Source organism: Ascaphus truei, chromosome 3, assembly GCF_040206685.1.
Source record: "Ascaphus truei isolate aAscTru1 chromosome 3, aAscTru1.hap1, whole genome shotgun sequence".
NCBI classification, from domain to species: domain Eukaryota; kingdom Metazoa; phylum Chordata; class Amphibia; order Anura; family Ascaphidae; genus Ascaphus; species Ascaphus truei.
This window is the reverse complement of record NC_134485.1, coordinates 386,900,324-386,914,031: the sequence shown is the minus strand read 5'-3', so window position 1 is coordinate 386,914,031 and position 13,708 is coordinate 386,900,324. Positions and strand designations below refer to the sequence as shown.

General features: G+C 39.7%; 1 protein-coding gene across 6 annotated transcripts in view; it reads left to right on the top strand.

Moving 5' to 3' along the window:
• DYNC2H1 (dynein cytoplasmic 2 heavy chain 1) overlaps positions 1 to 13,708 on the top strand; it is a 631,818-nt gene that overhangs the window by 27,539 nt on the left and 590,571 nt on the right. For all 6 annotated transcript variants that reach the window (XM_075592400.1, XM_075592399.1, XM_075592403.1 and 3 more), the window contains exons 13-18: positions 89 to 184; positions 5,858 to 6,019; positions 8,376 to 8,474; positions 11,584 to 11,723; positions 11,811 to 12,039; positions 12,672 to 12,799. In XM_075592400.1, coding sequence (XP_075448515.1) covers positions 89 to 184; positions 5,858 to 6,019; positions 8,376 to 8,474; positions 11,584 to 11,723; positions 11,811 to 12,039; positions 12,672 to 12,799 — 854 coding nt within the window. The remainder of the gene's footprint in view (positions 1 to 88; positions 185 to 5,857; positions 6,020 to 8,375; positions 8,475 to 11,583; positions 11,724 to 11,810; positions 12,040 to 12,671; positions 12,800 to 13,708) is intronic.

Sequence of the window (13,708 nt, the reverse complement as noted above, 5' to 3'; positions counted from 1 at the left end):
GATTCTTGCTGCACCTACACATATCACTTGTCATTCTGTTTGATTTTTGTTGCTATTTTTTTTTAATGTATTATATTTCTGTCTTTAGGTTGCACATTTTTACAATACAATTGACCAGCAAATGATTCCGAGTCAGCGGCCACTGATGTTAAAGTCTGCTTTAGCATTTGAGCAAATAATCAAGGTAAACTAGCTTTTTTTAAGCTCCGTCATATCATGGTTTACAGTTACTGTAAAATCAGTATTTAAATACATTTTTGTTGTTGTTATTGGTATGGGGAAAATAGTAATTATAGCTTGGGTTAAAATGGTCTTACTCAAATATGTTATTCTTTTGGAATTCACTATTGCAGAAATAAGTTGAATTCAAAAAGGAAGATGGAAGAGTACATATTGCATTATGACTCAAATCCATCACAGTGCTTCCATGCCCCAGTCTTTGTACATAGGTATGCATGATTTGTGTGCTTGCTTTTATTTGTGCATGTGTGTACAGTATATATGTATGTGAATCGCTCTCTCTCTCTATATATGTGTGTGTGTGTGTGTATATAACCTCACACTGATGATACCCATCAAGGTTGAAACATGTCTGTGAGTGGGTTAACTGACTTTGCATCTCCCAAGTCCTTGCTTAAAAGCTGTGTTTAAAGCAGCATGCATTGGCTAAGGGTTGCTCATGTAATGTGAGCATGAGATCAAAAGTGGCACTGTGTGCTCATTTGCATGTCATTTCCCAGAATCCCTTGCTGCAGTGGAAGTGCTGTTTGCTGGGTGATAATGGTGAAAGACAGGGTTGCAGACCTGTCTAAGACATGCAAATGAATATACAGGAATATTTACAGTTGCTATATATACACATATATATATATATACAGTGATTGACAAATCACCAAAAAATCTACTCGCCACACAAAAAAATCTACTCGCCACCTAGTACCAAACGTGTGCTGCTTGGGCCAATATTTACTCGCCCGGGGGTTAAATCCACTCGCCCGGGGCGAGCAAATGTATAGGTTTGTCGAACACTGTATATTTTCATTTTTATTTTTTTTATTTTTTTATTTTTTCATCCATGGACCCTTTTTTCATTTTTTAATTTTAATTTTTTTCATTTTTTCATATTATAGGGTATTTTCTTGTATGACACATATTTTTTTAATTGTTGGTATTTTTTGGTCGCAACATAACTATTTTTTTCATTTTTCTCTTATTTGGTTTAGCATGGTAGTTAGTAGCTTATAACATCTAGCTATTTTTGCATATATGTAATTCTATTTTTTATATATTTATAAGTATACTAGTGTGTATGTTATCAGTCATCACAATATATTACATATCTTACTGCAACCTTATAACTGCTAGCGTCAAAATAGTCATTTATTAATTTAGATATCAAGTGTTAGTTATAGCACCTGAAGGGCGCAGTCTTTTTTTGTCTATATATATAAATATAATTTTTTTTTTTGTAAACTTGTTCTTAATTTGCGTTTTTTGTTAAGATCAATGGGGAGTGGGGTACAGAATATAAAAAGGGGAGGATGTTACTTTTGAATTACATAGCTTTGTATCAGGTCTATGACATCGTTTAGTGGGGAGACAGTAATGACATCACTGTTGGGACAGCGTATAAAATAACTAGTACAATAATTTAACTTACTGTAAAAAGACTGGGAGAGGGAAAAGGAAAAGCCAAAAAAAGAATGTCATTACTTTAGCAACAGTTTTCCACTTGTCGGTGTACCATAACAGTAATACTACCATAACAGTATATAAGCAGTATATAAGCACACGTACCTTTGTTGACTATTGAGTACCGAATACCCTCCAAGTCCTCCTCCTCGTTCGAGACCGATTCGAAACATATCACACCAAGGTTTCCTCAGGAGATATGTGGTTTTTTTTTTCTTCCCTCTCCCCCCCCATCCTTAACTCAAGTGTTTTTAGGGCACTTCTATTATGTGTTTTTCAGATTTGGAGAGTTCCCCATGTAATATATCTATGTCCTATATAAGTTCTCCACGGTTCCCAGACTTCTAAGTATTTCTGTACTGTGTCGTTTTGTATTCCCGTCAGTTTTTCCATAAGACCCCATAATCTCCATAATCTCGCCTTTACAGCGTGTATGGCCGGCTGCTGTTCCTGTTTCGGGGCTTTGGCTATTTCGCATCTGGCAGCTGTATATATGTGTCAGTAGTTTGTCGTCAATTTTTTCCATGTTTTCAATAGGCCTGCATAGCAGTACCGTCTAGGGGGAAGGTATACCCAAGAATTGTCTGTGCCATATCATATGTGGCCCTCCATAGCTTTGTAACCGTCGGGCACGTCCACCACATATGTACAAACGATCCCTGCTGGCCACACCCCCTTGTACACAGTGGAGACCTGTTTCTGAAAAATTTGGACAATCGTAGTGGGGTCTGTACCATTGGTGGAGCATTTTATATGTATTTTCTTTTATTAATACACACGTGGAGCTCTTTGCTATTCCTTCAAATATGTTATCCCTCTGCTCCTGATCTAGTTGTTCTCCCAACTCCTCCTCCCACTTTGTCATCAATTTGGGTTTTATCTCCGGTTCCATTTTACCCTCCGCAAGTATGCTGTATACTTTAGAGATCAGACCTTTTTTGTCCTCCCCTATAAGGCACAAGTACTCAAATGCTGTTAAGTCACTATATGGACCTTTCCTCTGTATGTGATCCCTCAATTGAAGATGCCTAAAAAAGGCCGAATCATGAAGGCCAATTTCTCTCTTTACTGTCTCAAACTTTTTAATATCTTTGTTTGCCCATAGGTCTTTTAACCTTGTGATTTCTGCCTTGCTCCAGTCCTTAAACGCTGTTGGTTCCGTGCCCGGGATAAAGCTAATATTGTCAAATAGTGGTGTCATCTGAGATTTGAAATTGGATAGCCCATGTTTAAGTTTCAATGAATCCCACATGGGTAGTGAGTGTGTGATAGATTCCAGGGGCACCATCAGAGCTGGTCTTTCTTTCTTTGTTAACCACAGTATCATTTCTATAGATGACACTGATATCATATCAGACTCAATTTCCACCCACATTTTCCTCTGTTTATGTGCATGCCAGTGAACCAGTTGGCTTACATGTGCCGCTTGATAATATTGCCACATGTGTGGCAAGGCTAGCCCTCCTGACTGTTTGGATCTATAGAGTGTGGGCAGCTTTATTCTCACTTTTTTGTTATTCCATATGAATTTTGTGATTTTTTTTCTGTAACTTGTGTAGCTCTGACCTGTACTTGAAGTGTGTGGAATAGGTACAAGATTCTTGGTAGTAAGTTCATTTTAATAGCGTTTACTCTGCCTATCCATGATATATGATACCTGGACCATTCTTCTAAGTCTTTTTTCAGTGTTTTGATTAGTGCTGGGTAGTTTGTCTCATATATAGTTTCAGTTGTGTTGGTCAACCAGATTCCCAAGTACTTTATGGCCTGTGTTTTCCACGCGAAATCAAAGTTTATTTTTATTGGCTTTAGTTGTTCCTGAGGGAGGTTTATATTGAGGGCTTCGGATTTTTCATTATTTATTTTAAACCCTGATAATTTCTGGAACTCTGACAGGTTACTAAATAGGTTTGGGAGTGAGGTGAAGGGTTTTGAAATTGTTAACAATATATCATCGGCGAACAGTGCCAGCTTGTATTCTTTTTGTTTTACCTTAATCCCCCCGATATCTGCGTTCGCCCTTATTTGGGCTGCTAGTGGTTCTATCGCCAATGCGAACAATAAGGGTGACAGGGGACAGCCTTGTCTTCTACCATTTCTGATGTGGATTTTCTCGGTCTGCATATTAATATAGGATACTTTAGCTGTGGGTTCTCCATATAGTGATGTAATAGCTTTCATAAATTTGCCTTTCACTCCAACTGCCCGAAGTGTCTCAAACATATATCCCCAATCAATGCGATCAAAAGCTTTTTCCGCGTCTAAAGATAGGAGCATCGAAGGCGTTTTATTGTGCTTAGCTATCTGGATTAAGTCAATTGTGCTGCGTGTATTATCCACTGCCTGTCGACCTCGTATAAATCCTGCCTGATCTGCGTCTACCAGTTGCGGAAGATACTTATTCAATCTAGTGGCTAATATTTTGGAAAATATTTTGAGATCATTATTATGCTTTTTTTTTTTTATTGTGTGTGTGTGTATCAAAAAAAGAAAGAGGCGCATGCTCCATAGCACGGTCAATTTAATAACTAATAAATAGGGATTAGAAACAGTCGAGATTAAAAACACTCAACAAAATATAATAGTTTAGAAAATTCAGGTACTTGCATACTCTGAGTCCTGTATATGGGATCCAGCAATAAGACAAAGGTTATTTTTCTGTGACCAAAATATACCCAGTAGCTCTCCTGAATTAATTTTGGAACGCTCTAGACATATATACCAAGATGTGACAAAAGCGAGCACTGCAAGTGTGGGTGTGAACCTCCGTGGAGTCGTCACAGATGAAGGGGGATATCACCAATTTGTGTTTTGGCTGCGATTTTAAGGAATTCTGTATTAAGCAGATCACCAAAGTTATACGGTCTCGTCCAACATCAAACAATGTGTCTCTATTTTTACTTGGAGCCTCCACACCATGAACAGATTTAGTTAAAATCAGCAGTCGCTGGAAATGTGAGTGAAACACGCCATGCAGGAGGCCCGGATGAGGAAGATATCTACCATCTTTGCAGATTGCAGATAGCAACCAAATAACAAAATGTCCCAACTTTTTGTCGCACTCCTGCAACTTTCTCAAGGTTATGAGAAAGTTGTAGGAGTGCGGCAAATGTTGGAACTTTTTGCTATTTGGATGGCAATCTGCAATAATTTGAAATAATTGCTATCCTATTACCCACCGCTGAGTCAAAGTTTGAGTGACTAAATTCAGTTTGACGTGAACTGCAGCTGCCTGCATCTTGGACACAAAAAAGCAGCAAGCTGCAAGCACCATAGTTTGATGTGAAAGCAAAAGAAACCTAGCTTTGGGGTTATTTTTTAATTTTTTATTTTTTTTCAAATGCTGGTCTTTTTAACCTAAGCTAAATACCACTTGGTTATCTTCCCCATCCGGGATGCCTGCATGGAGTGTTTCACTCACACTTCCAGCTACACAAATTTGTGCATACAGATTGATTGTTCTTTTACGTGCTCTCACCAGTGCATTCTTTTGTAGTATTTCATACTGTATGCACATATTAGTGCATGTGTGTATACAGTATGTATGAATGTACTTTTCTTTGTTTTTGGGTGTGTGATATAGGTGCGGGTGGGCGCGGCCATGACAAACCACAAGATGCAGGGTTGGAGCACAAAAGAACTCTATTACTATACATACACTATTTCCCTCCCATTTGTTTGAACTTGCTAGGCTGCCATTGGCCTACAGTTGCTGCACTCCCATTGGCTCAGGCTATCTCCCCTCTTATTTTTAATGAGTATAATACATATACAAACAAGGAATGTAATGGCATATAAAAATATTGTATTGGGTGCCATTGTACTTCGTGATGTTCTGAAGAATTTACGTATCTCTAGAACTACCAGTGGGTTAAAACAACTCCAATTGGCCTAATGGTAAAAATGTATCTACCAGCAAATTATCTGAAAACAAACCTATAAATTAGATATTTTATTTCTACCTACCCACGTGGCTCTTTTGTCCATATTTCCTATTTGTTGTCTATTTCTCAGCAGTGAAAAGCAAGTATATGTACGCTACTGTTTGTTTGGTACCCTTTTGCCTACTTAACCAAACTACAGTATGTGAATAATAATAATGAAAATGAAGAAAAGTATTTCACATTTTGCTTGATTTTTTTATGCAACTTTTGCTCATTTGTAGAATTCTAGAACTAGCTCAGGTGAATTGGGTCAGAAAATGCATATAACGTGGGACAATCCTAAAGAACTCCAAGCCTACATTGAGAAACTCCAAAGTGCTGCCGAACAACTGGCTACAGAAAACCGGAAACTTAGAAAAAAACACACAGACTTCTGTGAAAAGGTACAGTATATTTTAATGAGTAAAGCTGTATAAATCTTCTGTGCCACATTTACTTAACGCCAGAGCAGACATTTTTTTAACCTCTTTACAAAAATACTTTTCATTGTATTGCGAAAGCGTGAATAAAAAATACAAGTTAGGATTCAATATTAACAAAATAACGAGTGAGTTTATTGGCATACAGTACAGGTGCACACAGGAGACAGCTTATAAGCAAAGCTCTCTGCAGGTATACGGCTTACACAATATATTTATACCCTAATACAAAAGCTCACGCCCCCTTTATGGGGTGGCTTGTACGTCATAGAAATAACATAAATGTATAAGAAAAACAAAATGAATATGAGAGTCGGCTAAAATCATTATGCAAGCTCAGTAACCTTTCCTCCATATATCTGAGGCCTGCTATGTTTCTGCATTCTTTAAGGGGGGTGAATGTGAGAAATTATTTCTATCTCTGATTCCACCACCGTACACTTTAAATGTGAGATGTGGTTTTTATCTGTGATCCCACCTAACTGGTTAGTACTTTCTCAAGGCTGTAGACAATGCTCCCGTCCTTTGCAGCTGGTGGGCTAGTATCAACAAACTTTTGCTGAGAGCAAAACATTCTTTCAAACCCATGTCCTTCCATTTCATTCTTCCAAGCAGACAAACACCAAAATGGATGACAGACAGGGAAAAGATCAGACAACCAAAATGGCTGCTTAGATCCTAGTGCCGTTTACTTGAGACCCCATATGTCACTTTCTCAGTATTCATTAATAAGTAACTTTGGACACATTTTGTTAGACGGTTATTCGAATAAACCGCTTTATTGGAAGCAAATGATCACACTGTAACTGTTACTATAACTTATTGGGAAACTCCAGTTTTTTTTTTTTTTTTACAGATTTCTCACATTTTTGTTTTTTGGTAGAAATCCTTTGTTGAAATTGAATAAATGTAAATAATCTGTTAACTTGGTGAATCGGCAATATTTTCCTAATATTGACTAAAAACAGAATTACATCTTTACTAAGTTTTTTTGGGAAATCTGACAATGTTAAAATTAGAATGCATTTGCTTTGCTCCAGTATGTAAGCACTGAATGGTTTCAAGTACCTAGTAATACTCTGTATCACCTAATGTTGATGCATATGCCTTTTTTTGGGAGGGCCTGGTGGAGAAATTTGTAGACAACAATTGCTGCTGTATCTTATCTACAATGAAAATCTACATTTAGCCAGGTATCCCTTGGGCTACTAATCCTCTGCCTAACACATAAGCCATGGTACCAATGCAGGCAGTGTTGGGGTTAAATCCATGCTCCTTGCTGCAATGACGGGGATGGGCCTAGAATGCGGGTGAGGATGCCTGTGAGGATGCAGTTCCTTTCCAGGTTCCAGCGGAGGGATTCATCGTAGAGGTACCGGACGGTACTTCTTCCGCATCACAGACGTGGTGTAGCAGTAAACAACTTCCTTGAGTGACAGGGGGGTGGGGATGGGTCTAGGGCAGGACCCAGGCCTCATCAGGGGCTCAGACCTAGGACCCTCCCCTGGATGCAAAAGGGGATGCAGCCTACATTCTAGTGTGTTCTGTGTAGAGTTGGAAGTGAGGAGCCAGGGCTCTGGTTCTCCCATCACCTCCCTCAAGGGAGTGGGATCAACTACCCCATATTCCACCAGGGAATATGGGAGTCAGGGATAGACCTTTTGGGGGGCTGTGTGGTTTGAGTCCAGGGACAAAGAGCAGCAAGCTGATCTTCTGCTGGGTTATGTAGCGTTCAGTGGGAGTGAGTCTCTCTTGCTGAGAGAGTATGTTGTGATTTGTTGTTGTATACTGCTGTGAAGAAATAAACACCAAGTGAAATACTCCTTCCTAAGGCTGCAGTTTTTCAGGGAGGGAGTGTGAGTGTTTTCCACAGGGGACTACCACGATCTATGATAGGCCCTGTTGAAATGGAGGCGCTGTACAAGTGAGAACCACAAAGCACTGAAAGCCTGTCCTGTTCATCTCACAACACCGATGGATGATCAGGGCCTTCCTGTGAACCAACAGGTAGCACCATCACCAGTTAACCACAGGAAATCTCCCTTAGGGTGAGGGTAGATGGGTTACATACAATCCAAAATTAAATATGAGATGGAATGCTACACATCTAAAATTAGTAGTTTATTTGAAACCATCTGATTGCTCTTGAGGGAACTTTAATACTATTAATACTGTTTTAATCCACGCCAGACCTCATATGGCCTATCTACTTGAATGAGTCATAAGGTTCCTTCTGGTACCGGAAGGTTTCATATGAAATTGCACCACTTAGTAAATATGGGCTGGTTTGTCTGTTTATTGGTACTTGTCTTTTGCACAGGTTGTTGCTCTTATAAATATTGACTTACTTCGACAACAGCAACGATGGAAAGATGGCCTTCTAGAAATCCGGGGCGTGTTCTCCAATCTTGAATACCAGGTAGGGTAATTACATTTGTCATTTAAAAGGGTTTCCATTTTCATGATTATAGTTGGAGATATAAGAAATTTGTGTGTGTATACATATATACACATATACCTACTGATGCACCGGCCGTTATTCGAACGGCTCACGAATTGGAGAACGATATAATCCCCTAATTCTCCCCGGTTTTGGCGCGTTATTTTTTTGAACTGACCGCGGCGCATTAGCTTCCCAAAGCAGGGACCCCTGCTGTGTGAATGCTACCGGCGTCTGCCTGTGTGTAATAGACGCGCAGAAAGAGAGTCTGAATCAGTCCCTCTAACTGCGCGTCTCTCACAGGCGATCGCGGGGGTTTTATTAAAATTCTAAAATTACAGTTTTGTAGCAGGGGGTCTTCTGAGCTGAACAAAGTTTATTTCTGCCTTGGAGACCCCCTACTTCCCGAGTTACAGGCCCAGTTATGGGGTGCCGGTATCCCCGCCATATTAAAATTGTGGGTCACGTGACCGTGGGACTAGAGGCATACGGGCACCCCATAACTGGGCCTGTAACTCGGGAAGTAGGGGGTCTCCAAGGCTGAAATAAACTTTGTTCAGCTCAGTAGACCCCCTGCTCACTCACACAATAAATAAAAATTAAAAATGTAAGCAGCTTCATTACCTTAGCAATGCCCGCTAAGGCAATGAAGGGGTTAAGGCACAGGTGCCAACCCTGTGTGTTAAAAACCTAAAACATGGCCTACACAGTACAGTACATTTAAATAAATCACCCCCCCCCCCCGTACCACCAAACACACATACTGTACAGTACATTACATTAATGGGCCAAATAACTATTATCCAGATATGGATAATAGATTATTTGGCCCATTATTAAACACATTAACTACAGTAGCATACCAGTAATAAAATAAATACAGTTCTACTGTACTTACTACCACCACAATACAGTACTAGTACATTCTGACACATACAACACTACAGTACTGTATGCCAACCAAGCAATGCTCTAAATAAAATAAATAAATTCCCATAAATCAATCCATTCACAAATCGATAACAATACAATCCAAATCAATTACTGTACACAATTCACTATTCAAATCCTAGAAACAAAACAAGGAATCAGAAATAAATTATCATCAATCAACTAAATCAAACCAACAATAAGCCACTATTAAAAATCAAGCCCCCCCCTGAAATAAACCATAGCAAACACATTTGCACACCAAGCTGCAAAATACAGTTAAAAATGCATCAAAAAAAGCAAGCAAACATGAGCAATACAAGCTTTTATTTGCTCTGTACTGTATTATGTATATCCATAGGGACATACATAAATACAGAGGCAATAAATGGACATAAAAAAAAGATCAATCACATTAAAAAAAATAATCAAAACCTGTAAAAGCTAAATAAAATACATTTCTTTTGTAACTTGTAACTTACCATTACTTGTCCCACTCACCGACTCCCGTTGATGCTGCTTACTCTCGAACCAATCCACGCACAGGAACCCATAAAATAATAAACAATCCAGGGGTCTGTGTCTTCTATTTGTAATCCATTCCATCTGTGGAGTCTTCATCTGTATTCTTTATCCGCTCTTCTTCTGTTCCGCGGCCACGCCCCGGCCCTCTCCTTGAGGGGAGGACCTCCCTCCACGCCGTCTGGCTCTAAAATGAGACGACATAGGCTTTTAAAGGCCTATGACGTCACATTTTCGTCATATGGTTCCCACGGCCCTGATTGGGCCGTGAAAACCATGTGCTTTGGCCGATAAAAAAAAATGATGACGTCATTTAAAGGCAATGAAAGCACAGTCAATCAGAATGGCTGTGCTTCAATTGCCTTTAAGATGACGTCATGAAAAGAAAGATGGCCGGCCTCACATGGTTCGGTAGCCAATAAGAGCGTGGGAACTCCATCCCAACTCTGATTGGCTCTAGTAGACCATGTGACAGAGGCTTGGGGGAGAACGGATGTGACGTCATTGAAAGCTTGTCACATGGTACTAGAGCCAATCAGAGTTGGGATGTATTTCCCACGCTCTGATTGGCTACCGTACCATGTGAGGCCGGCCATCTTTCTTTTCATGACGTCATCTTAAAGGCAATTGAAGCACAGCCATAACTGGGCTTGTTACTCGGGAAGTAGGGGGTCTCCAAGGCTGAAATAAACTTTGTCCAGCTCAGGAGACCCCCTGCTCACGCACACTATGAATAAAAATAAAATGTAAGCAGCTTCATTACCTTAGCAGCTACCCGCTAAGGTAATGATTTTTTTATTTGGAGGGGTGGGGTTTGATACTAGTGTGGGGGAGCAGGGGGTCTTCCGGGCTAAACAAAGTTTATTTCAGCCTTGGAGACCCCCTACCTCCCGAGTTACAGGCCCAGTTATGGGGTGCCCGTATCCCTCTAGTTCCGTGGTCACGTGACCCACAGGATTTTAACATGGCGGGGATACCGGCACCCCATAACTGGGCCTGTAACTCGGGAAGTAGGGGGTCTCCAAGGCTGAAATAAACTTTGTTCAGCTCAGGAGACCCCCTACTACAAAACTGTTAGAGGGACTGATTCAGACTCTCTTTCTGCGCGTCTATTACACACAGGCAGATGCTGGTAGCATTCACAAAGCAGGGGTCCCTGCTTTGGGAAGCTAATGCGCCGCGGTCAGTTCACTAAACACAGCGGGCTTTGTCCCCGTTGTTATTAATGTGTGCTTTCTCCCATTTCTTATATACAGCGGCGGATTTGAAAATCCACCGCCCCATGGCACTTGCATATGCCGGCCGCCTCCTTTCTGCTGCCCTCTTCCTCCTTCTGATTCGCAGCGTCACATGACGCCGCGGACGTCACCAAAGTGACGTCACGTGGCGTCTCGTTGCCATGGTAACGCAACGCAATGGGCCTAATGGGAAATCTGCCATTGTTTATATATCTATATCTAAATCCATCTATCCCTAATCTATCCTTCATCCTCATCTTCAACCCATGTTCATCCACTGCTGGATGAAGGCCTCCCCAATGATATATATTTTTGTCACACATCTCATAAATGACAGATGAGGAAACCTGTTCTACTACCTTGCTACAGACTATGAAGATGCCTTTTCTGTATTACAGGGATTCCGTCCAAGTGATATGAAAGCATGGCGACAGCACTGGAATCATCAGCTATACAAAGCTTTGGAACATCAGTATCAGATGGGTTTAGAAGCACTTAATGAAAATCTGCCAGAAATAAACATTGATTTAACATTTAAGTAAGACCATTTAACATATATATTTTTTTTTTTTTTTAGAGTTGAAGACTAAATATCAGATCACTGACTAATGGTTTTCTGTTAAAGGCAAGGAAGATTACAGTTTAAACCTCCCTATGAAGAAATTCGTGCCAAGTATTACAGAGACATGAAGAGATTCATTTCCATTCCGAACCAGTTTAAGGGACTGAGTGAGACGGGAGAAGAACCAATATTTTCTGTCATGACTGAAAGGAATGCAAATGGCTTCATCACCGTGTTCAGTAAAGCAGAGGATTTGTTCCAAAGGTTATCTGCTGTCATCGATCGATTTAAGGTTTGCACTGAATGCCAATTACTTTTTTTTTCTTATTTAAAGTCTGAGGGAATAGCAAATGCAGCTTTGTATTTTGATCACTTACATTATGCTTCCTAAAAGGATAAACAGAAAGCATTCCCATGCACCTTGTCTATTGTTCTGGTAGGGATGAGTGAAGGAAATTACATTAAATGAAATCCCCCTTTAATAAGCATGCAAACACATATTAACACCTTCATTTATGCCACATTTCACCTAATTATATGCAAATGACATGATCAGACAGGAATTACAGACATTCTGAAATATGGCTTCCTATCGTTGTACAGTCTCTATTCCTATAGATGTGCACGCACATGTCTCACATAGGCCTTTTATGGCCTCTGGAACATCTTACAGTGTATAAACTACAGATATTCTAGTCATGGACATACAAAAGAGCATACAAAGTATAACATTTTTTAGCTTCCAATACATTTTTTACATGGATTTTCCATAAAGCTCCTGCTTACTGAAGCCTACAGACTCCGCTTGAGGCTGGTTACCTATCCTGCATTGTATAAAGGGTGCATTCAAGGAAATCTACATATTTGACAACATACAAGCACAATTATAGATCCATCATTCATTACTGCTTTGCTTCTTCAAAGGAATGGGTGGTGATTGGCCAAGTAGATGTTGAAGTGCTGATGGACAAATATTTATCCAATGTGCATGACTGGGAGAAAAACTTTAAAGCATTGAAAGTGCGAGGAAAAGAAGCGGAACGTCTTCCAAGGTAATTTCCCCCCCCCCCCATATAGTTCCCTCTTCTCATTGTAATGGAATAACTCTGCACCATTTATTCTCCCCTATTTTCTAACCCCTTCACTGGCATAGGGGTTACTTTCATAGAAAAGCGTACAGTATCTGACATACGGTATTTAGTAGAAAAGTAGGATTTGCAGGGTTTACAAAGTTCGTTTACATCTGGGATAAAACCAATTTCATACTGTAGGATTCTGGAAGTGTTGAAAATGTTTTTGTTATTTCTTCCCCCTAGTCTAGTGAATTTCTTTTGAACACCTTTTTGGTTTGAAGTGTAACTGACAAAATTTAATCCCTAAAATCACAAGCTTGAGATATCTAATATGTAGGTAGAGCAGATCCAACAAATGTACAATACAATTTTATATATATCTATATCTCTATTTCCCCACAAACCTCCCTCCAAATAACATATTCCTGTCCCATCTGTAGCTAAACATAGTCATGGGCACTCTCCTGAATTCTTTTTAATGCAGACCACTTCCTGGTTGCCAGTTAATTTGGCAAAGCGCAATTAAGATACCAAGGAGATATGCTAATAGCTGGCTTAGCTATAGGTGTGAGCAGTTGAGTTCAAAAGTATGCTGTGACAGTACAGGCAGTCCTCGGTTATCCGACACAATCCGTTACTCAAAATGGCGTTGGATAGCGAAACGTTGTAAAGCGAAACACGTTTTCTCATAGGAACACTGTTTAAATGAAAAGGTTCCGTTCCTGAAGGCATTTTTAACACTAAAATACACCAAATATTTTACACAGTCAATAAGATATGCAACACACACATAAATTATATTGTGTATATACTGTATTATATATATATATATATATATTATATACACATAAACAACTTTGCAAAGCATCGTAAGAGCGTTGGATAAGC